Raw genomic sequence first — 23,022 nt, 5'->3', positions numbered from 1 at the left:
TTTTTTTTTATCTGTAATACCAAAAACAATAGAAACCAGATTTCGAGAATTTTGACAAAAAACTTTTGAATACAGACTCACTGACTCCGAAAGTCATACATTAATCTCTCTGTAGTGTTTATTAATTCTTTCGTATTTCCTAAGACCATCTTTGAGATTGCCTGTCCGGTTAAGAAAACAAGTTTAATAACAAAATTTTATTCAACAATACATCCATCCATTTTTACACCGAATCTACATCTACACTACATTTGGAATACAAAATAAACTAGACTTTTTCTTCTAAAACTATTTTACATATAATTCCTATAGTATAGTTGGGTAACTGAAGTAATGATCGGTTCATAAACTTTAAAATAATCAAATCAATGTTATGTTGTGTACGCTTCAAAAACTTAAAAAGTTCTGCACCGATTGAGCTGAAATTTTAGCATGATATATAATCTGCATCAAGGATTGTTTTTATCTATTTTTTTTTTCAAAATTAAACATATATAAAATGTATTCTTTGTTTTCTTTCTCATTTCTCAACCATTCAATCACAATGTGCCACTGCATAGCGTATAGGGTACAGCTAGTACTCTATATAATGATTCATGTTACAACACATTTAGAGTGAATTCATGCTGTTCTCTTCAACTCCCATAGTCTCGAATGATTAAGTCTCTCTGGGCAAGCTAATTATTTAAAGTTTCATTACTATATTTAAACGTAAATTAATCAATAAACCTTTTTATAAATTTGACGATTATTTAAATGATTTGGTCCAGTTCAAACAAATTGTTTGACTCAAAACTTGGCGATTAAAAAGAGTGGTGGAGACTTTCTTGCCAGTTCTTCTTGCGAACTGGTAGTAAATGTAAATTTAAAATCTATTTATCGTTAATAAGTGTACTTGTTTACCTATATTAATAAAGTTATTTTGAGTTTGAAGTATAAACTTAGTCCGCTGCATACGAGTCCCCTTACTTATTGGAATTTGCTATTTAATATATATATTTCAGTTACCCAACAACACCTTAGTTTAAATGCATGAGCATCGCCTTTAAAAGCCACATTGTGGAACCACCGAGTACACCACCCTTATAAAATACAAACAAAAACTTATAAAATGTGTACATTTGTGTCTGTAATTGTATCTGAATTTTTTTTTCTCACATTTTAAAGTGGAAAAAAATTGTCTATGGTTTAATAAAAAAAAAAAAACTGCAGGAAGCATAATTAAAAATGATTATAAATGAGGTGTTAATGTATACATATTGTTACAAACTTGGGTTAAGAAAATATTTTTCGACTTTTGTGCTATTTAGAGATGTTTACCGACTCTTTCATGACTTAAATAAATAGAAATTTAACAATGGGAGGTTAACATTTTTATTAATGTCATTTCCAAGTCAATGTCTAGAGGAGACAATTTAGCCGGAAACTAATTATCAGGTATTTTATTGGAAACGCTTTGATGTGATGAGAACATTGTGGAGTGTTTAAATAAATTCTTAATATATTTTCTATCCACAAGCCCTTAGTTTGTAATAATTTGTATTACATTACCAGAAACGTTTTCTAATCGGGACATTTTTGTCTTTTCTTGGTTTGTGTCATTGATGAATAGAATAAAGGAGTGTGGTCCCAGTGTGGGTCCCTGTAAAACATCACTTGGCTACACCGACCAATGCGGGTCTCACGCATCGCTCGTGTAATTTGTAACCAACTTTGCTCACAGTCACTACTGTACCGGCTTCTGCGCCTTCCACTTCCTGAAATTCATTTAACATCATGTTAATATCCAGCCAGAGAACAGTATAGGGCATTGGAACCCCGTCTGTTCACCAATGAATACTTATATCAATACTAGCTCTTACGGTGAAGAAACTGTCACTACTTATTCTGCATGTATAAGTCCAGATAATCGATAAGTGAAGCACATAATATATCACCAAAATCTACTTTTCTATATAAAAAAATAACTCGAAAAATTAAAGCCAAGAATGAAAGGGTTGCCACAGATTTATAATACACCTTACTAACAACTAATATAAGTTTAAGGTTAAATAAATAATAATAATAATTTTCAAGAATTAAGAAATCATCCTTAAATATTGAAAAAAAAAAAAGTCAAAATGTAATAAAAATATTAGTTATTTCTTTCTAAAAACAGACTGAAGCTCATTTTCAGTATAATCTAATAAAAAAAAGGAAATAAACAACTAGTTCCCAAGATCAATGCCCCATAACATAGTCTAGACACTAGAGAAAAATGGATTTTTCAAAGAATTTTTAAGAGAGTGGTATGAAAAAAAGTTCTCACACTCTTTTCTCACTTTGGTTCTTAAAGAAAGAACTATTAAATAAAAAAAAAAGGGTGCGTGTACTTATGTACGCGCGTAAGAAGTTATACTTCTTTGGCATTATTAAAAATAGTTTTTGATTGCATGCAAATAATTAATAATTACAATTAAATAATCAAAGACTGGAAAAGGAGTCATTATAGTCAATAATTAAAACTCCTTTATTTGTTTAAAAGGTAAATGACAAATGTCATTATGATCATTCAAAATTTTTGGCATACGAACTTCACGCATATTCTATTTCTTTTTACTTGTAGATTGTCTTATTCCTATCTCGCTCGCGCACGCTATAATCACACTCCCAATTTTGTGTCACAGGTGCGCGCGCATCGTAAAATTTCACTCTCATAAATTTTTCATAACGCGCCTAAAGAAGTATAACTTCAATAATATTTATTACCTGTTGGAAGAGTGCTTCATGTAAGTTAGGGTCAAATTTTTCTTTAAGAGGCGATACAGCTACAAGCCCATGTCGGGCAAAAACCTGAAAAAATATGAATCATATGTTAAATCATCAGTTTTATACCATGAAAACCTAAAAGAATCCCTAAGTGAGATATGACAAGGTATGACATCTTGTGACTTGTACTGAAAACATCGATTTAAATACAAATTAATATTTGTTTTTTTTTATCTGTAATTTTATTAATTTGGTATAACTAAAGTACTTAAGGACTGAGTCTGAAATTAAAAAAAAAAAAAAAGGTGCGTGTACTTATGTACGCGCGTAAGAAGTTATACTTCTTTGGCTTTCTATATTTTTTTTAAATATTAAATAATTAATAATAAATATTTAGCGTTAATAATTTAACAAATTTAATATTTTTATTCAATTATTAATTAATATTAATAATTATTTATTATTTTATTAATTCAATTTAATAACTAGGTATATTTCATAACCTTTTAACTAAGTAACAATAGGTCTTTGTGAAAAAGCATTGCTTAATTTCTTTGAAAAATAATTAAAACTCCTTTATTTGTTTAAAAGGTAAATGACAAATGTCATTTTGATCATTCAAAATTCTTGGCATACGAACTTCACGCATATTCTATTTCTTTGTACTTGTAAATTGTCTTATTCCCATCTCGCTCGCGCACGCTATAATCACAGTCCCAATTTTGTGTCACAGGTGCGCGCGCATCGTAAAATTTCACTCTCATAAATTTTTCATAACGCGCCTAAAGAAGTATAACTTCAAAAATTATAACAAATCTTAAATAAAAGTGTTGTAAATATGAATGTGAAATAATTTGCAAATCTACCTAAATACGAAGGTCACATAAAAATAAATGAGTTTGTATTTACTGCTAGTTTTTAAATCAAGATTAAAGAACTACCAAGAAAGTCTCCACCAGCCTGTTTGATGATCAAGTTTTTGTTGATAGCTTTAGAAACTAAAGATGAAATACCTGTGAAAGCTGTGCTCTCGTAAGCTTAACTCCATCTGCCAGCGATCTTAATGCAGCTCCAGCACCGGCCTCAGCACCTTCTGGTACACTCTCTGCTGCCGCTGAGAGGGTGTCTGCCACCTGAAATTTAAAGTAATTTTCTTCACTAATAGATAGAGAACTTGGTTTATAAACATTATTAAAAAAAATCACTCACATCAAGTAAGTCCTTACAGAAACTCTGTATCGCAAATGACTTAGCATCTTCCACTTGCTTCATCATTCTGCGTCTTACATTCTCGCAGTCGGCAAGTGATCTCTTGTATTTATCCTGGAGATTCATATACATACATCAGAATAGATCAGATAAGTAATTAAAATATAATTAGTACAACTAAATGTATTTTATATAATATTAAGTGATATAGACCCTACATAGATTCAGGTGTGTTTGAAATTTTGATTAGTAACCAGATAAGTGTTATGCAGTCAGAATAAGTATAAGATCAGTGTCTTCTAAAGAGTTTGCTATTTATAGTAAGTTTAAAAGTTAACAACAAACTTGGAATCCCTAATGATATCAAACTACAAAATTTTAAGATCACCTCTGTCTATAATGATATTAAATAGCTTTTTCAGTCTTACTTCAAAGTCCTTAGATTGTTCTTTGATAGTATTAAGGTCTGTAGTAAGAGTTTCTATCAGTTTATGGCATTCTTCAACAGTATTTGGCAATTGTTTATTCTGTTTTTCAGGATCTTCTGCAGCTTTTTCTTCTACGCTGTAGCAGCGGACAGAACCTCTAGAACAAAAACTTGAACACATTCTTAAATGGAATGATAAAGTCCACTGAACTAGGCTGATGCAACAATTATTTCACATCATATAGAAGATAAACTTGTAATATCACTTATACATATTTAAAACCAATGAAAAATACACAATTTATTGCGATCTTGTATTTTTTTTTGTCTGTGTATTATATTAAACACAACTAACTTATCTTTGAGGTTGGAATAACAGTTGCGCAATAATTACCTGTAGTAATTTGTCCTTAAATTTTTCAGAGTCGAATCTGTTACACATTTTACTAACCGGCCTATTGAATACACTTTTAATGAAGCCATAGTTGGTACTTAAATTAATTTGCTAAAGTTGGGAATTTAAGCACGTAAGGTTATACAGATTTTTTTTTCTTTTCTGTCACTGTCAATGTCTAACTCTATGCATATTGCAAATACATTTTACATCTTCTTGACAGACCAGGAAGACCTTCAAGTGGAAGTAAAAGCAAAACTATAAAGTATATATACTATTTTACGAAATAGTGTTCTTGAATTATTATTGTGAATTCATAAAAGATAGAAATTACTATTGAAAACATATATAAAAATTCATAACAATAAATATAAGCACTTTCAAGTTCACTGTCAAGTGTCAATATCAAATAACTCTAGGTCAAGTAAAATGTCACTGGCAAGTGGCACTTTGAAGATGCTTCTATGTAAACGTCTAGGTATTCGCAAATATTCGCTATTTACTATCATGCGGTAAGTTGCGGAAACATTGCACAAAAATGAGAGAATTATTTAAACTGGATCGGTTACCGCGCGGCGTTCAGTGAGTTCCACTTTTCAGTCGCGGTTATTACATCATTGCGGTACAGTGCTTTAGCGCGAAATTTAAATATGGCGAAATTAGCAGTGTTTGATTTTGATCATACGATCGTGGATGAAGATTCAGATGCGACAATCATAACAAGACTGAGAGAAAAAAGGCCTCCACCGGAGTATGATTCCGGGTCCCGGGATTGGACACCTTATATGAGCGATGTAAGTTTTAAAGTCTGTTGAAAGTCATTAGCTAATTCTTTATTGTTTTTCTTAGATTAACTTTATAATCAAAAATAAATTGAATAAAATGCGAGCGTAGCTGTATAATAATTACATTTAATAAAATATAGGTAGAGATCTATTAGGTATGAGGGTGTGCAATTGTTTAATCGGTTGCCGTCTAAGGTTCGTAACATTAGCGTGTTTGATCAGTTCAAAAGGGCATTAAAGACACACATCAGAATGGGCCCATTAGAATAAAATTGGGTTAGCTGATGACGACGTGTATCTCGTTCGTATATACTTAATATTAAATTTCTCATGTAAATAAAAAAATATTTTTGTAATGAGAAATAAAGTTCTTTAAACATTAAACATTATAGTTATTCAAGAGAGAATTGCCCTATTTATATTAATTTAATTTTTTTACAAGATATAAAAAAAATGTGATTAAAGAGTATTTTTGACTAATTTAAAATCATTATACATTTTTAAGCAGCTTGGTGGATTCCAGCTATTGCATAAATTTATAAGGTAGCTTTTCTTAAGATATTCACCTTTTTTACCGGAAACATGAAAAATTATGGATAAAAGTGTTGTTGTAACATACCTACTCTTGTTAATCAAGAAATTTTTTAATTAAAACTTTTATAACAGCTATTTAATAAAAACATTGGAACGACAATTATACAGTATTGAAACACTGACATGTATGTTTTTTGTGTTCTGTTTTCTAGACCACAGTTTTAATAACAGAATCGCGATGTCGACATGTTGATAATAGTATGATTTGGACATGTCACCGTAAAATTGTAAACACCGTTAGATTGTAATCTTTCTCGCGAGATTATAAAGTGTCGAAAGATTGTGAACCTCAACGAACTGCTTACAATTTAACGTATTATTATTCGGTATTTATATGAAATTGTTGGAAAGTAAAATTAATCTGTAATTGACCAAAGAAGTTGTAGGGCACTAGTGTAAATAGTTACCCAACACACACGGTTATTCCAGCTGCAGAGCGTGGACTGTATATTAATTGTTTCCAGGTGAGGTCAGGCGTAGAAAAAACACTTATTTTTTAGTTATTAACACACCACTTTATTTGAGCACAAGTTACAAGCACGAATGGAAGCGGAAGGAAGTTAAAACCATAGACATATAAAGAAAAATTACAGATAACAAAAATAAACTATCAATCGAATCATAGATATTAAATTATGTTGCCAACAGAAGTTTGAATGATAACTAAGTTAGTGTAGTACAATCTACCTAATAATAATACGTTAAATTGTAAGCAGTAAGCTGAGGTTCACAATCTTTCGACAGTTTATAATCTCGCGAGATAGATTACAATCTAACGGTGTTTACAATTTTACGTTAACAGATATAACTAAACGCCGCACACATTTGATATTTCTACGAAATTGTTGAAATCGTTAATAAAAAAAACATCAGAGCGTTGCTGTTAGTGGACTGTCCAAAAAGCGTGAGTTTCCTGGATTCCCCACATGGAAAAATCCATGGTTTACACATCAGGGATAAGATTGACGCTACAGTAGGATTTGGCTTATGACTAAGTACAATGATATCATAACTTGATGACTTGCTATAAACCTCATTGTTACTCAATATTTTCAATAGGAATACTTCCTTCCTCAGCATTTTCGGCAAATTTTTCCGGTTGTACTGAACTAGTTCAAAGCAATAAAACAAATTTATAAAGCTGGTACTGAATGTAATTAAAGTTAGCTTATATTTAATAGAAATGACGGATACATTTTTAAATATTTTTCGAGGCTTTTTGGCGAATAAAGCAAAATATATAAGACTAGCTGACCGGGCAAACGTCGTTTTGCCATGTAAATCATTTATAATACAAAATAGGGGTTGATTGTAGAGAGGTGAAAGTTAGGGGTTGTATGTATTTTTTAATATTGTATCATAAAAAAATAAAAATAGAAAAAAATATTTAGGGGTGGACTACCCTTAACATTTAGGGGGATGAAAAATAGATGCTGTCCGATTCTCAGACATACCCAATATACACACAAAATTTCATGAGAATCGGTCGAGCCGTTTCGGAGGAGTTTAACCACAAACACCGCGACACGAGAATTTTATATATTAGATAAATCTACTAACACTTCACCAAATTTAATGTCGTGCTCGTGTCAGAACAGAGCTTGTTTAGAATTAAAAATACGTAATAAATAAATGTATAATATTTACTGACGTGGCTGTTATTCCTATTTATCTACTATTATTTTTTTAACAATCTAAAGAAGAGAGAATATATTATGGAGAGTAAGGTTGAACAGCCCCCTTCAAGTATTACGTAAGCAGATTTACTGCAATTTATCCCCCCCCCCCTTCTCTTGTCAGCAATAGTGATCAAAGCTCTCAAAAATAATACTACATAAACGTATGAATTTTTTGTATGAATCCTCGAAAATACATTTCGTTTTCAAGCATAGACAATGTGTGGGTATTATGTGTAAAAAAGTAAATAGTTACTGTTGACGTAATCACCAAATAACATCAAAAACATAGACATAACATTTGTTACTAACAAAACATACATACAGAAACACACAAAATAACAGTTATCAAAAAAATATAAAAAATAATGAAAGATTACATTTTTTTTAAAGAACACGGTTCGTTTCAATGTGTGTGTGTAATGCGTGTACGCTATGGTTGTTATTGGCCCTGGCTCAGCATTATGCTAAGGAGCAGACTGTTCCAAGGCGCTGGTCATTCTGCAAGAGACCACAGTAGCTGGTTAAAAAATACTTATTGTAATAATAAAAGTAGAAAAAAAATATTAGCTAAAGTTAGCAGTGTAAGTAATTAAGTCTTGTGTATAGGTGTACAGCACATAAGTTAAGTAAATAAAAATAAGAACAATTATTAAGAAATAAATAAATAAATATTTTTGGGCGGATTAAAAAGTAGATTACGTGGGATTTTCGTTGACGAATGAATGCAATTTAACAGTCGAAGAGAGTGCCTGCGTCTGGCTATACTCTCGGGGCGTTATTCCGACGACTTAGAAAATCACCACGTTTATAAAACTTATAAAGCCTGTGTAAGCAAAATGTATAATATTGGCTCGTATTTATCTAATATATATAAAATTCTCGTGTTGTTCCCATGCGTGTTGTGTTGTTCCCACAATGTTCGTTCCCATACGCCTCCAAAGCCGCTCGACCGACTCTTAAGAATTTTTTTTATGCATATTCAGTAAGTCAGAGAGTCGGCTACAATCTATCTTTCAAACCCCTAATGGTAGGGGAGCCCAAGAGGGGATTTCGGGATTTACTAAAGCGCGGCAGATTAATATATAGGGGGATAGCTTGTACCCGGTTAAGTACCTCCACAAAATATGAGGCCCATATATAAGGCCGCCCCGTGAAGGAGACAGGATCAGATTAGTAAAAAAAAATTGACCATCAGAAATTCCCGAGCGCGTCAGATTAAGGTAGGGTGAGTTAATTACATCCTAAAAAGTGTATATTCCACTAATCTGACAATTTGAGAGTGACGGAAAAAAAGGGGAGGGCAACAAAGTTGTAAAAAAAAAACGTCATCTCGACATTCTCGAGCGTAGCTAATTTTTTTTTATTTTGAAGTAAATAATTCAAGAATAATGAAAAATATATAATCTGACGATTTCCGCAAGCCGAAAAAACAAAAATTCGTCGATAATGTTAAATGCGTGCAGCTGCGTGATGCCTACATTTCCTTAAACCGATCGGAATCTACTAAACGGCGTTCTAAATATTTCCCTCAAAATTACATTTCCTGTGAATTTGAACCGATTCGGACAGATAGATTTTGAGAAATTTTGAAAAATCTTAAAAAAATAAGAAATATTTTTTTTAAAGTGGTTTCTTTATCGATCAACTTCAAAAACTAATCCGCCTTTGAGCTTGAAAAACCACGTTGATCGCCACCAAGCTGGTCAAAAGCGGTTGATTCGTTCGAGAGATATCGTGAACGAAAGAAACCCGAAAAAGTGTTTTTTCGGGATTACTCCAAAATTTGTGGTTCGATCAATTAAAATTGCAAAATCACTGAGGATGATAAAACTGCGTCGAATGCCGCCAACCGCGTGAAAATTGCTTGATCCATTCAAAAGTTATTGCGGTTTGAAAATTCCAAAAATAGTGTTCTATGAAACTTCTATCAGACTTTCGAGCTGGGAGAGCTCAAATGCATAGAAAGCGAGCTCAAAATATCAATTTTAAGCACCCAGGAATGGAATTAGCGGGAAGTTGCAGGGATGGCCCTTTAGGTGAACCGTTTTTCTATTTTTATTTTGTCAGATCAGGTGAATCCCTCTAGATAATCGTCAGATTATGAGACAGTACGTTTAGAACATAAAGATGAACCACATATATCTTAATCTGACGCGCTTGAGTATTTCAAAATTGCGATATTTTTTTGCAAATTATGAAAATGGCCGTGGGTTTGCGTCCCATCGAAATCGTCAGATTAGTGAATGAGAGCTTTTTTTGGTGCACTTAACACTCCCTTAGAAAATCTGACGCGCTCGATAACTTTTTTTTTTTTTTCATTTTCAACCCTTAAATACAACCACCCGCATCATGCAAACGATCAGATTAACATACGTACATTATTAAAAATACGTAGGGCCTTGATGCTTTCAATATCTGACGCGCTCGAGGATGTCCATGCAACAGTTTTTTTTTACATATTTAACAACCTATAGCCGCTTCCCCCACCGATGAAAAGGTATATATCATATAACATTTTTTTCTTCTTATTATCTCAGCTTTGCATCCCAATAGGTCTCTACGACGCTCGAGTAAATCCCCATTTAGCATCGTGGGCTCCCCTACCATAAGTGATAAGGGGTGTCCACCCCAAATTTTTTTTTGTTTTTATTTTTTTAATAAAAATACAGCAGATACAGCACACAAAAATACATTCAATCCCTAATTTTCACCCCTCTACGATCAACCCATATTTTTTATTATAGCAGATAGTTATTTTGTTGAACGAAAAAAAATGTTTCCTAGAAATATTATACATGGCTAAACAACGTTGCCGGGTCAGCTAATAAAAAAAAAGTATTGTGGTCAGACCAATCTATAACGCTTCATGAGAAATGATTAGGTGTACCTAATAATTATTATTCGAAGTTTACGCGTAAACAGAAGCCTTGTAAATAAACTAAAGAACACTTGTAAATAAACATATCTAGAGAATTTATGAAATATTGGTATTTTATATGCAAAATAATTTATTGAAATCTCAAATGACTCATTGTAAATTAAAATGCCACGTGTTTTTATTATCGTAGAAATAAATTAAAAATTTTTTTTGTTATTATATTTGGTATTAATTTTAATGACAATTAAATTCCTAACATATCTTCCTTTTTCCCTCTATGTCTCGGAAATCTAAAGTTAGATTTGTAAGTATGAAAAAGACTTAAAAATTAGTTTGCCAAAGAAGTTTCACTTCTGACATGTGTACTTTGTACGCACGAACTTTTTTTTAATTAGAAGAGTGACAAAGCTGAATGAGCACTCGCTAAGGAAATGTTTCATAAATGACCTTCGTCATTTCCTTGTTATCTAAAATTAGAAATTTATCGATAAGAGTAATCGTTTTTGTAATCATTTTATACATAGGTACTGAAATATGTACCTATGTAGGTAATTACAGTCCAATATGTCGTAGAATACATAACTCCATAAACCTCGATGTCCCTCCCACATCCATGAGGCTCACCTCACGTTAAGTGACACCCATGGACACTCAAATTGCCAGAAGGCTCGCAAATACGTTGCCGGCCTTTTAAGACTTGGTACGCTTTTGTCTTGAAGGACCCTAAGTGGAATAGGTCCGGAAATACTTCAGTGGGCAGCTGGTTCCACTAGTGGTGGCAAAAACTGTCTTATCGCTCAGTTGTGGACATCGAGGTGATACGGATGGTATTTTGTATTCTTCCTTGACGATGATGAAACTCCGCTGCAGGTATTTGTCCGAACTCCTCTGAGCTCTCTCCATGGCCGCCCAACACCACTAGATCCAACTGTCAAAAGATCTAAATCAATTACACTTAAGATGCTTATTTATTAACATACTTTATAGTGCATTTATTACTAACCAAAACCATGATGTAGACTTAAATATCGACATGTGTCAGGCACAGAAGACTGATCACCTACTTGTCTATTAGAAATGATCACAGAACAGATATAGAAATCTGAAATAAAAAAAATAAAAAAAGTGTCTTTATTTTTGAAGTGAAACTTCTTTAGGCGCATGAGGGTAAATTTTTTACGGATGAAACGCAATAATAATCATATTAGCGTCACGAAGATGTGCAACGTTTTTGTCGAAGAAAAGGGAGCGCGATTGAGACCGATTGAGAGAGAATAAGAAAGGGCGAACGTAGCTTGAAGAAATTCTATTTTTAAAATTTAAATTTTAAATTTTGCTGATTATTTTTCCGACCCAAATATCGGCCAATAGAATTGCACCATTCGACGTCACGTGGTACAACCTACATGGTATTATACTGATAATTTTTTGTGAAAATTTTCTCTGGTCGTTGCTTCAAGAAAAGTATTAAGTAGTTGTTTTATTCATTATGAAATTCTTATTTGTTAACTGTACATTTCGTCTCATGGTGCAATTCTATTGGCCGACATTTGGGTCGGAAAAATAATCCCCCGAATACCACACGAGCTTCAAAATTATCGGGCATTTCCCTCAAGGTTCCCTGCAAACAAATATAGTCGTCATGACGACTATATTTGTCGACTATATATGTATTATAACTGAAAAAAAATTCTCTCTTTCTTTTTCTATTCACAAATATAGGTATACAAATACATGTAGTGATCATATACTGGTACACGATCATCTATTGGGGCTTTTACCTTAGTAATAATTCATTTACAAAGAAGTTTCACTCCATGTGTACTTTGAACTCACGCACTTTTTTTTAAATATTTACGTAAAATGAGTTTTTTTATCTGAAATACAAATGTAAGTTTGAAGTTATGTGGACGTGATTTGGCAAAGCTCCCAATGGCCATGGCTTCCGTCATTGCCACTTGGCGTTCGATCTACGTTAACATATTAAAAGAAATAAAATATACTAATATTAAGGATTTATTAGCTAGAACGCGAACCTAGGAATTAAATAAATTAAAAAAAAAATATCTTCTACGTCTTATTCACACATAATATTAATAAGTAATAAACAGAAATTATAGGAAAAGTCTAGAACACAGTAAAATTATTTTTATAGTGAAACTTCTTTAGGCGCGGTAATTTTTTACGGAAACGTCACGAAGATGTACAGCGTTTTTGTCGAAGAAAAGGGAGCGAGCGATTGAGGCCGAGTGAGAATTTATGAAATATTAGTATTTTATATTTTAAAATTGTAAATTAAAATGCCACGTATTTTTGTTATCGAAGAAATAAATAAAAAAAATAATTTATAATTTGTACTAATTTTCGACACTTAATATTTTAATGACAATTAAATTCACTAAATTCCTAACATATACCATCTATCTTCCTTTTTCCATTTCTTAGTCTCGGATATCTAAAGATTTTTTAAAAGCAACGTGCCTTTATACCGGGCGAGTATAATTAATAGATCTAAATGTTCCACTTTCTTTGCAAATAAACGATTTATTTATATATTTTATTTAAACAAAAACAAAAGCAATGAATTATCCTCTTAGGGTTATCTTGAATCCTCCTTAATCAGCTCTCCGTTTTTACCTAAAGAATTTCACCAGCTAGTATAAGATCCCGCTATACAACGACCTTCACCGAGATGCTTATTTAATGAAACGTATTTTATATTTAATTTAATATGTCAATAAATATAATCCATATGGGTTGTCTAGCAAATTTCAGTCCAGAGTATGTTTAATTAAAAATTTAAAAAAAATATTTTTTGAAACATTTCACCGGTATGATTATTAGATAAATTCTATACCAATCGAAAGTATGAAGCCCATAGAATATGCAAACTTTATGCTGCCCATTCTTTTCCGGTCACAACTATCGGGTTGCCAGGTATAAACAGGTAAATCTGTACTAGCATTTGCAACGGTCTGTTTATTGAATGAAATTTAAATGAAATTAAAGATTATTTTATTCTGAACACGGTGGTATAGGGTTGGCTGCGAAAAATCAGTCCAGAATTGCGGTTGTCGAATTTTAAAAAGTAAAATATTGCTCCAAGTGAATGTGTGCGACTGAAAGGTCCCAACCGACCATCCCATGCGATAGAAGAGGACACAGCATAGCAGCTGTTTAAAGTCCGCCCACTTAAAGAAAGAGAGTGCGCATGCTATTTGGGCTTGGAAAAGAAAAGGATAGCGATGGACTCGTATATACTATGCATAATTTTGGAGTAGTTTATTATTTAAATAGAGAAATAGTTATTTAATTTCTTTTTAATAAATTAATTATTTATGTGTATATTTTTTGTGACACTAAAGTAGGTATATATATGTCACCGTAAAATTGTAAACACCGTTAGATTGTAATCTATCTCGCGAGATTGTAAACTGTCAAAATATTGTGAACCTCAACAAACTGCTTACAATTTAACGTATTATTATTCGGTAGATTGTAATCTATCGAAGTGAAACCGTCAAATTGTGAAACGGATCGCACCTCGCGCGCTGATTAATAGAACAGAATATGCCCCGCGCCACCATATTTGTTTGTTTGTTGTCGAATGTAAATTGATTGTTTTGATGAATGTAAATTGATGTCGTGTTGTAAGTAACTCACAGCTTTAGAATTAGTTATATGAAATTATTGGGAAGTAAGTTAGTCTGTGATTGACCAAAGAAGTTTGAATGATAACTAAGTTAGTGTTGGAAATGAAATGAAAGAAAATTGAACTAATTTTTCAATTTTAATTTGTGTTTGAAGAGAAAATATTGTTACGTTTCTGATTTTTTTATTTTGATATTTTTTTTTTATCATGTGATGTCAGAATTATTGATTACCTACTAAGTAATAAATACTAATTTTTGAAGTGCATTCATTTTATTTGACCGATACCCTTGTTTCATTCCTAACTCTATGGACATATAACGGTCTACTATAAAGCCGACCAATCAGCGCTCGAGGTGCGTACCGTTTCACAATTTGACGGCTTCACTTCGATAGATTACAATCTACCGAATAATAATACGTTAAATTGTAAGCAGTACGCTGAGGTTCACAATCTTTCGACAGTTTATAATCTCGCGAGATAGATTACAATCTAACGGTATTTACAATTTTACGTTAACATATACATCTTTAGTAAAAAAGAAGGTTATAGTGATTCATATATAATACTAGCCTGATTAAAAATATTGATTGAAAAAAATTAAAAAATTTACTACATGCAAATTATAAATCTATAAATGTAAACAGAGAAATTGAAATCAATTGAAACTATTGGAAAAAATTCAAAACCCATAAAAGTGAATTTTTTTAATCAGGGTAATCTTGCAAATTTTATTTTTATTATAAGAAGACAAAATAAAAAAACAACAATTAAAAAATTACTTCTATTTATTGTAAAAAATTAAAAATACAATTTTTTTTTTAAATTATTCAGAATCCAAGTCATCGGACATAAAACTACGATCTTCAACTTCTGAATCTTCTTCGTCATCACTCTCTGTTTCACTTTTTTCGACAATGTCTTCTATCTTTAAAGGTGTATGATCCCCAATGAATCCTACTGGTTTTAAATATTCATCTAAGAACCATCCGCAGTTCTCAGGCTCAAGTTTCACATATATTTATAGATTTATAATTTGCATGTAGTAATTTTTTTAATTTTTTTCAATCAATATTTTTAATCAGGCTAGTATTATATATGAATCACTATAACCTTCTTTTTTACTAAAGACGTAAATATACTTTAGTGTCTCATAAAAAATATACAAATAAATAATTAATTGATAAAAATAAATTAAATAACTATTTCTCTATTTAAATAATAAACTACTCCAAAATTATGCATAGTATATACGAGTCCATCGCTATCCTTTTCTTTTCCAAGCCCAAATAGCATGCGCACTCTCTTTCTTTAAGTGGGCGGACTTTAAACAGCTGCTATGCTGTGTCCTCTTCTATCGCATGGGATGGTCGGTTGGGACCTTTCAGTCGCACACATTCACTTGGAGCAATATTTTACTTTTTAAAATTCGACAACCGCAATTCTGGACTGATTTTTCGCAGCCAACCCTATACCACCGTGTTCAGAATAAAATAATCTTTAATTTCATTTAAATTTCATTCAATAAACAGACCGTTGCAAATGCTAGTACAGATTTACCTGTTTATACCTGGCAACCCGATAGTTGTGACCGGAAAAGAATGGGCAGCATAAAGTTTGCATATTCTATGGGGTTCATACTTTCGATTGGTATAGAATTTATCTAATAATCATACCGGTGAAATGTTTCAAAAAATATTTTTTTTAAATTATTAATTAAACATACTCTGGACTGAAACTTGCTAGACAACCCATATGGATTATATTTATTGACATATTAAATTGAATATAAAATACGTTTCATTAAATAAGCATCTCGGTGAAGGTCGTTGTATAGAGGGATCTTAGACCAAGCGTATTTAGGTTAAATAGGATTTAGAAAGTGTTTATGTTATAGTGAAATAGGTGATTTAAAACGACTTAACTTCAACTTAATTCAAAGTTTCAAACAATGAACAGACGGGGATTAAAAATTAAATAAAAATATCATTAATTTATGTAACATTATGTGATTCAAAGGGTTCTAAATTAGTTACACAGGGCGTAGAACGAGAATTCTCTGCTATGTCGAACCAATTGCAAGTCACATTTCCGAACCATTATGACATCTACCTCATGTATCACCTCGACGTCCTTCCACAACTGAGCGTTTTTCAAGGCAGTTTTTGCCCCGCTCCACCACTATGTGAAACCAGCTGCCCACTGAAGTATTTCCGAACCAATTCGACTATGGGTCATCGACCTAAGTCAAATTGACTTAGGGTCTTTCAAGAAAAGAGTGTACCAATTCTTAAAATGCCGGCAACGCACTCGCGAGCCCTCTGGCTCTGTTAGTGTCTATGGGCGGCGGTATCACTTAACATCTGACACGAGCCTCCTGCCCGTTTGCCCTGTCACCTCAATACCACTTACACCAGAATAGAAAAGACCACGTATGATAAATCTGTTTTGCAGGTATTCGAGCACGCGTTCTCCGCTGGCTTCTACCCATCAGACATCTTGGATAGCATCGCCAGTATGCGTCCGACTCCTGGCATGCGGGAGCTGATCACCACACTGGCAGAGCAGGGCTGGGATGTCGCAATACTAACAGATGCTAACACAGTCTTCGTGAATCATTGGATAAAGACAAATGAGTTGCAGGTAACGTCTTTTTAACCGACGCAAAAGAGGGTGTGGAGTTTTTGTTAAAAAGCTGATCATCTACTTCTTCCTCCCTCCTCTGTCTTCGGCGAGCCTCTGTGCTCGGGTGATGGTAAGACCTGTAAGGGTCTTGATAGGTCTAGCGAGTAGGGGATCGGCCTCGAGGTCTAGTGCCCTCTGACAGCCGCGATGAGTCTTTCTAGATTTTCTGGATCTGTGCTTGTTTCATGTCCAGAAAAACTCAGGGTGCTTTGGTAACAAAGTGAAAACTTTTGCCCCATAGTAGGTATACGTTTCTATCACTTTGTTTTTTCTGCTGCTATAATATAGATGTTTTTATAAGCTAATAAAAAGGACGTAGATGAGTAGTGTTTGGTGTAGAACGGATGAATAAAACGGTCAACAAGAAGAAGATACAAGGCAACCATTGATGGACCAAAGGACGTACTAGAGAAGGGGCAGGTCAAACAGACGACCTTGGTTAATGCATGACAAGTGAAGTTCCGCGGTCTGTGCCTACTCGTTTGGGAGTAGAAAAAGGAAAAAGAAGAGAGCGCGAATATATAGCGTGTGTGAGTTGAAAGATGGAGTAAAAGGGATAGCGGGGAAGGATTGGAAAATGGTGGTCAGGATGAGAGACAAATGGACATTTGGAGGAGTTCTTCACTCATGACATGGAGTTAACGTAATACATGATGTAGTACTCAAATACAGGTCTTTATTTTGACGACTCATCGGTCTAGTGGTTAGTACCTCTGACTGCGAATCCATGGGTCCCGGGTTCGATCCCCGGCTGAGACGAACATCGATGTGATGAGCATTTGGTGTTGTGCTTAGGTCTTGGGTGTTTAAATATGTATGTATATATCTATCTATCTATAATATGTATGTATATCCGTTGCCTAGTACCCATAACACAAGCTTCACCAGCTTAGCATGGGACTCGGTCAATTGGTGTGAATTGTCTTTTAAAAAAAAAAAAAATTGAGCGATAAAGGAATTCGGCTAAAAATCTTGAATCTAGATTAAAGAATCCTTTGTGTGTGGTTGTTAGATGTAAATCAACTTAGAACAGGTCTATTAAGGCAATTATGAAGTTCGTACTAACAACATGTCATGGTGAATAAAATCGTGACGTGATCGAAACGTGTGAATTTTGTGTAAAAACAATACAAAAATACCTTGGCGGAGGTTTTCAAGAACGAACTTCACGTGTTCATATAAAAAATGAAGTCCCTCTGTAATATAATCTGTGGTTTCTTGCCAGTTCTTCTTGCCCGTCCTAGGAACACGATAATATGTGGTTTCTTGCCAGTTCTTCTTGCCCGTCCTAGGAACACGATAATATGTGGTTGTTTGCCAGTTCTTCTTGCCCGTCCTAGGAACACGATAATATGTGGTTTCTTGCCAGTTCTTCTTGCCCGTCCTAGGAACACGATAAACTGTGGTTTCTTGCCAGTTCTTCTTGCCCGTCCTAGGAACACGATAATCTGTGGTTTCTTGCCAGTTCTTCTTGCCCGTCCTAGGAACACGATAAACTGTGGTTTCTTGTCAGTTCTTCTTGCCCGTCCTAGGAACACGATAATATGTGGTTTCTTGCCAGTTCTTCTTGCCCGTCCTAGGAACACGATAATATGTGGTTTCTTGCCAGTTCTTCTTGCCCGTCCTAGGAACACGATTAATTGTGGTTTCTTGCCAGTTCTTCTTGCCTGTCCTAGGAACGCGATAAACTGTGGTTTCTTGCCAGTTCTTCTTGCCTGCCCTAGGAACGCGATAAACTGTGGTTTCTTGCCAGTTCTCCTTGCCCGCTCTACGCCCTTGACTTGCGAACCGGTAGTAATTGTAAATTTAGAATCGATTTAACGCTTTCTGCTGACGTTCATAAGTGTACTTGGCTACCTATATGGATAAAGTTATTTTGAGTTTGAAGGAAACCAGAATTAGAAATATGACTAAAAAGATCCAGAAATCTGAGGACAAGACCTAAAAGGTTGTAGCTGTTTAATAAGTAGTTTATGCCTATAGGATTTATTTTGCTCAGGCGTCCAAACCCCGGCTAACAATGTCTGTCAATCTATCTAATAATAATAATACCAATGGCACTACAACCTTTTTAGGTCAGGGCCTCAGATTTCTTTAACTGTCCCGTGATCATTTCTAATAGGCAAGTAGGTATGCGGTATACGACTATGTATTTGCGTGTTGTTCCCACGAGAATGTAAGTGCGTGCTCCTATTTCACCATGCCTCCTGCTGATAGAGGACAAATCTTTGTTTTTAATTTATTTTATTATTATCATTACTTAAGATGTCATGTGGAACATGGTGTAATGGTTACAGCTCCTTACAAACGTTGTGTAAAACAAAAAAACTTGGCGATTAAAAAGAGTGGCGGTGAGTTAATTGCCATTTCTTCACTTCCGTTCTACGCCCTTGAGAACTGGCAGTAAATGTAAATTAGAAGCATTTAATGTATATTTCTTTTTTGACGTTCATAAGTGTACATTGTGTTAACAAAATGAATAAATGATTTTTGACTTTTGGTAATCAGCCTCCTGTGACTGACACACGCTATCGACTTTTGGCTGTAAGGCATATTTATTTATTTATGTATACTTACCTTATACAAAAACATAAATATAAAAAAAGGAGGCTACAAAAGTTATAAGGAAACGGGCGGCCTAACGCTTACCAAGCGATTTCTTTCAGGCATATCGATATCCTCACGATGTTTTCCTTCAACGTTTGAGCGAATGTTAGATGCGCACAAAGTGTGCACACCCAGGGCGCATAAAAATATTGTGAGCTGGCTTGGGAACCCACGGCGTGTATCAGGCAGATGATCACCTACTTGGCTATTAAGAAAATTATATCAGAGACCTAGACCTAAAAGGTTGTAGCTGGATTTCTTAATTTGAAAATTTCTTTTCAGGACGCGATAACAACAATAGTAACAAATCGCGCTTTCTGGCAAAATGATCGGCTGTTCATAGAGCCATGCATGCGTCAGACATCTTGCCGTCTCTGTCCCTCGAACCTATGTAAATCGATTGCGCTGGCGCAGCTTTGTAAGAACAAGAACTACACGCGTATTGTGTACAGTGGGGATGGGCGGAACGACTTCTGTCCGTCAACGAAATTGCTTAGCAATGTGAGTATAGTAATTTATATTTTTACAAGTACCCTCTTTAGTTGAAATTAATTTTGCAGTGGTAGTACTGTTTCAAAGATGAAGGTAATTTATAGAGGTTCTATTCTACTTCAAGAAAATAGCGTACTTATTCTTAAAAGGCCGGCAACGCACTCGCGAGCCTTCTGACATTGTGTCCATGGGCGGCTGTATCGCATAAGATCAGGTGATCATCCTGCCCGTTTGCCCCGTTCTATAAAAAAGGAAGTCTCAGTTTACAATATGGAGTTCGTGTTTTTGCGACTACCCTCAAAATTACAATTTGTCGACTTGAAGGATTTAAACTTTAAAGCACTCATAACGTCGAGTAATTAAAATAACACCATGGACGCGTATATATAGTTCTCTTAATCAAGTTGTTTTTGGTCTAAAACTGTCGTTACAGCCCCTAATTTTGGCATCCAAAGTAGCTGGAGATTCGACTTCAAAGATTTATTTTAACCAATTTTGCGACTGTATATAATAATGTCAATATTTTGTTCAGGGAACAGTATTCCCGAGAAAAGGATACCCTCTCGACGAGTTAATAAAAAAGACTCTGGCAACACCGGAACCACAGATTAAGGCCAAAGTCGTCCCATGGATTGACGCTTACACGATTATCAATGAGTTGTTTCCGAAATAAGTTTGACTCGAAGATTTTCAGCCATTCGTTCTAAGGGGAAGTTAACACGGTCGTTTTTGAGCGATATTTACCCTAAGAACTAATTATGATTCCGCAAAATTTGACAAGGTGTTTTATTTTAGTAGCAAAACTGTTTTCGATGAAAATTTTGTCTTTAAATGAGTTTTTTAATACAAAATCGCACAAAGCCTAGAAATAGTAGTGTTTGTAAATTGTGAAGGGTTAAACTAGAATCATTCTAGAAATATTTTTATAGCACTTATAGAATAAGAAAATTGTCTCAAATAAAAATATCTATTTTCATAAATAATTGTTATTGTGTGTGTCGTGTCCATAGTAGTTACTAAACATGTATTTGTTTTAAGCTGGCGTAATGGTGATGGTTGTCTCTGCATTTTAAAAGCCGGCAACGCACTTCCACCTAAGACTCTCGTCCACTTAACATCAAATGAGCCTCCTGGCTCCTGCCTGTTTGCCCTAAATAAAAAACAGCCATGAGAATATGACGATAGGGTTAATGTCACTGCACTGACAGAGGTCTGTTGTTTATGAATATAGAGTTTTTAATGAACGCACCTTTAATTTTAATTGCTTCGATAGAATCTCGAATATATAAATAAACGTCCATCGCACTAAGCTTTACGTAGTGAAATGTTTTAATAAATGTTTGAAAAACTCTGTTTTTTTATTAAAACCCGCCAAAACACTTTAGAGCATTTGACAGATGTCTTAGTGAATTTTTATTTACAGTAATTAAGATATGGGATCATGTCGGTGGCATAAATAATAAAATATTGAGTAAAAAGTGATTTATTTCAATAAATACAATATTTACATGATGCCGATAAAATTTCGACAAATATAGTACTCTGTGGTTATACATAATTGGTTATTTGACATGAAAAATGTATTGTCATTAGGGATGTGAAAAAATAATCGATTATTAAAAAAATCGATTTTTTGAAAAGTAAAAATCGATTTTTTTTGATAAAACCAGTTAATTTTACAAAAACTCAAGTTTGAATGGAACACTATAATTTAAATTTAAAATCAATTTATTCAGCAGCACAAGACTACATACAATTAAAAAGACAACAAAAATACTGCAATGTGCTACTGAAATGGCATACACTCAGCATTTATCAAATTTTACCAAAATCTATCAAAACGAGATTTTGAGAAAAGTTACGAGAGTTAATTTCGATTTTGATTATTCTTAAACGTTAATTTGTGTTCATAAATTCTTTTGTTTATTTTTAATTAAAAAAAAACCATGAAAAATTAAATATTTAGGGTGTTTATTTTGAAATTAATTCAAAAATTAGGTTAATAAAAAAATCTATTATTTATTAATAGATTTTTCATGCTAAAAAATAATCGATTAATAAAAAATCGATTTTTTATGCAGAATGTCACATCCCTAATTGTCATTGAGACTAATCTGTGTAAATCATGACTTTAAAAGTCACCCTGGCACTCTTAACTGCATAGGTCAAAGAGAAATCAGTCTCTTTTCAAGAAGGCTTAGTTAAGAGTGCCAGAGTGACGTTCGTACGCGTTCAAAGTAATGCTTTATACAGATTAATCTCAATGACATTTGATTTTTTATAATGTCAAATAGCCAATTACAGTGCTACATACTTTTCTTGGCCGGCGGCTGAAATTGGTACTACCGTAATGTCAGACTGACATTGTCAGTAAGCTCTCAAATAAACTATCTACCAACATCTAATAAAAATCCAACTAATATGAAATTTTTATTCCTTGCATTTTTAATCACAATGGCAAATATATAATTATCGAACGGTTCTGATTGCTAGATATTTTACAAGATATTATATTAATAGTACACGTAACAAAACCTATCATGTCAGTTGTTCATAAGTTTGAGTCACATTTATTTATGCCTAGAACTGTATTTTCTATCTAGAAATACATACACACATAGTATCTACTAGTATTTATTGTTTATTAAGACATAAATTGAAAATAAAATTGGCGCGTTCTACTTTGTCTATATTGTGTAGTCTGTGGTTCGTTTATAATCTATACTCAGTTTCTTTTCATAACTTTGATAAACTGGTTGTACCTATTGTAATACCTGTTACATTAACAATAAAACTTATTCAACAAGTAAATGATTATTCAATTACTACCACACTTTGCTATTAGGTAATGGGCCCTGGTCATCTATTTTAT

General features: G+C 33.4%; 2 protein-coding genes across 2 annotated transcripts; one reads left to right on the top strand and one right to left on the bottom strand.

Moving 5' to 3' along the window:
- Positions 1-1,469: 1,469 nt before the first annotated feature.
- On the bottom strand, positions 1,470-4,948 carry LOC125058778 (grpE protein homolog, mitochondrial). Its single transcript, XM_047662936.1, has 6 exons — positions 4,779-4,948; positions 4,386-4,542; positions 3,958-4,071; positions 3,762-3,881; positions 2,749-2,832; positions 1,470-1,757 (listed from the first exon to the last, which is right to left on the bottom strand). Exons 1-6 carry the CDS (start codon positions 4,865-4,867, stop codon positions 1,653-1,655), a joined length of 669 nt encoding a protein of 222 aa, XP_047518892.1. The 5' UTR covers positions 4,868-4,948; the 3' UTR covers positions 1,470-1,652.
- Positions 4,949-5,205: 257 nt separating this feature from the next.
- LOC125058615 (pyridoxal phosphate phosphatase PHOSPHO2-like) lies at positions 5,206-21,499 on the top strand. Its single transcript, XM_047662721.1, has 4 exons — positions 5,206-5,572; positions 16,821-17,009; positions 19,941-20,159; positions 20,683-21,499. The coding sequence occupies exons 1-4, from the start codon at positions 5,429-5,431 to the stop codon at positions 20,821-20,823; spliced, it is 693 nt and encodes a 230-aa protein (XP_047518677.1). The 5' UTR covers positions 5,206-5,428; the 3' UTR covers positions 20,824-21,499.
- Positions 21,500-23,022: the final 1,523 nt, after the last annotated feature.

Source organism: Pieris napi, chromosome 18, assembly GCF_905475465.1.
Source record: "Pieris napi chromosome 18, ilPieNapi1.2, whole genome shotgun sequence".
Taxonomy (NCBI): domain Eukaryota; kingdom Metazoa; phylum Arthropoda; class Insecta; order Lepidoptera; family Pieridae; genus Pieris; species Pieris napi.
The sequence above is the reverse complement of the archived record's forward strand: the minus strand, read 5'-3'. Positions and strand labels throughout refer to the sequence as shown.

What these genes read in the sequence shown, in the direction of transcription:
- LOC125058615 (XM_047662721.1), top strand. Translation starts at nt 5,429, where the DNA reads ATGGCGAAATTAGCAGTGTTTGATTTTGATCATACGATCGTGGATGAA. An exon ending in TAAAGACAAATGAGTTGCAG is followed by an intron (nt 17,010 to 19,940) that starts GTAACGTCTTTT and finishes ATTTCTTTTCAG; the next exon opens with GACGCGATAACAACAATAGT. An exon ending in CAACGAAATTGCTTAGCAAT is followed by an intron (nt 20,160 to 20,682) that starts GTGAGTATAGTA and finishes TATTTTGTTCAG; the next exon opens with GGAACAGTATTCCCGAGAAA.
- LOC125058778 (XM_047662936.1), bottom strand. Translation starts at nt 4,867, where the DNA reads ATGGCTTCATTAAAAGTGTATTCAATAGGCCGGTTAGTAAAATGTGTA. An exon ending in TTAAGGACAAATTACTACAG is followed by an intron (nt 4,543 to 4,778) that starts GTAATTATTGCG and finishes TTTTTGTTCTAG; the next exon opens with AGGTTCTGTCCGCTGCTACA. An exon ending in AACAATCTAAGGACTTTGAA is followed by an intron (nt 4,072 to 4,385) that starts GTAAGACTGAAA and finishes ATGAATCTCCAG; the next exon opens with GATAAATACAAGAGATCACT.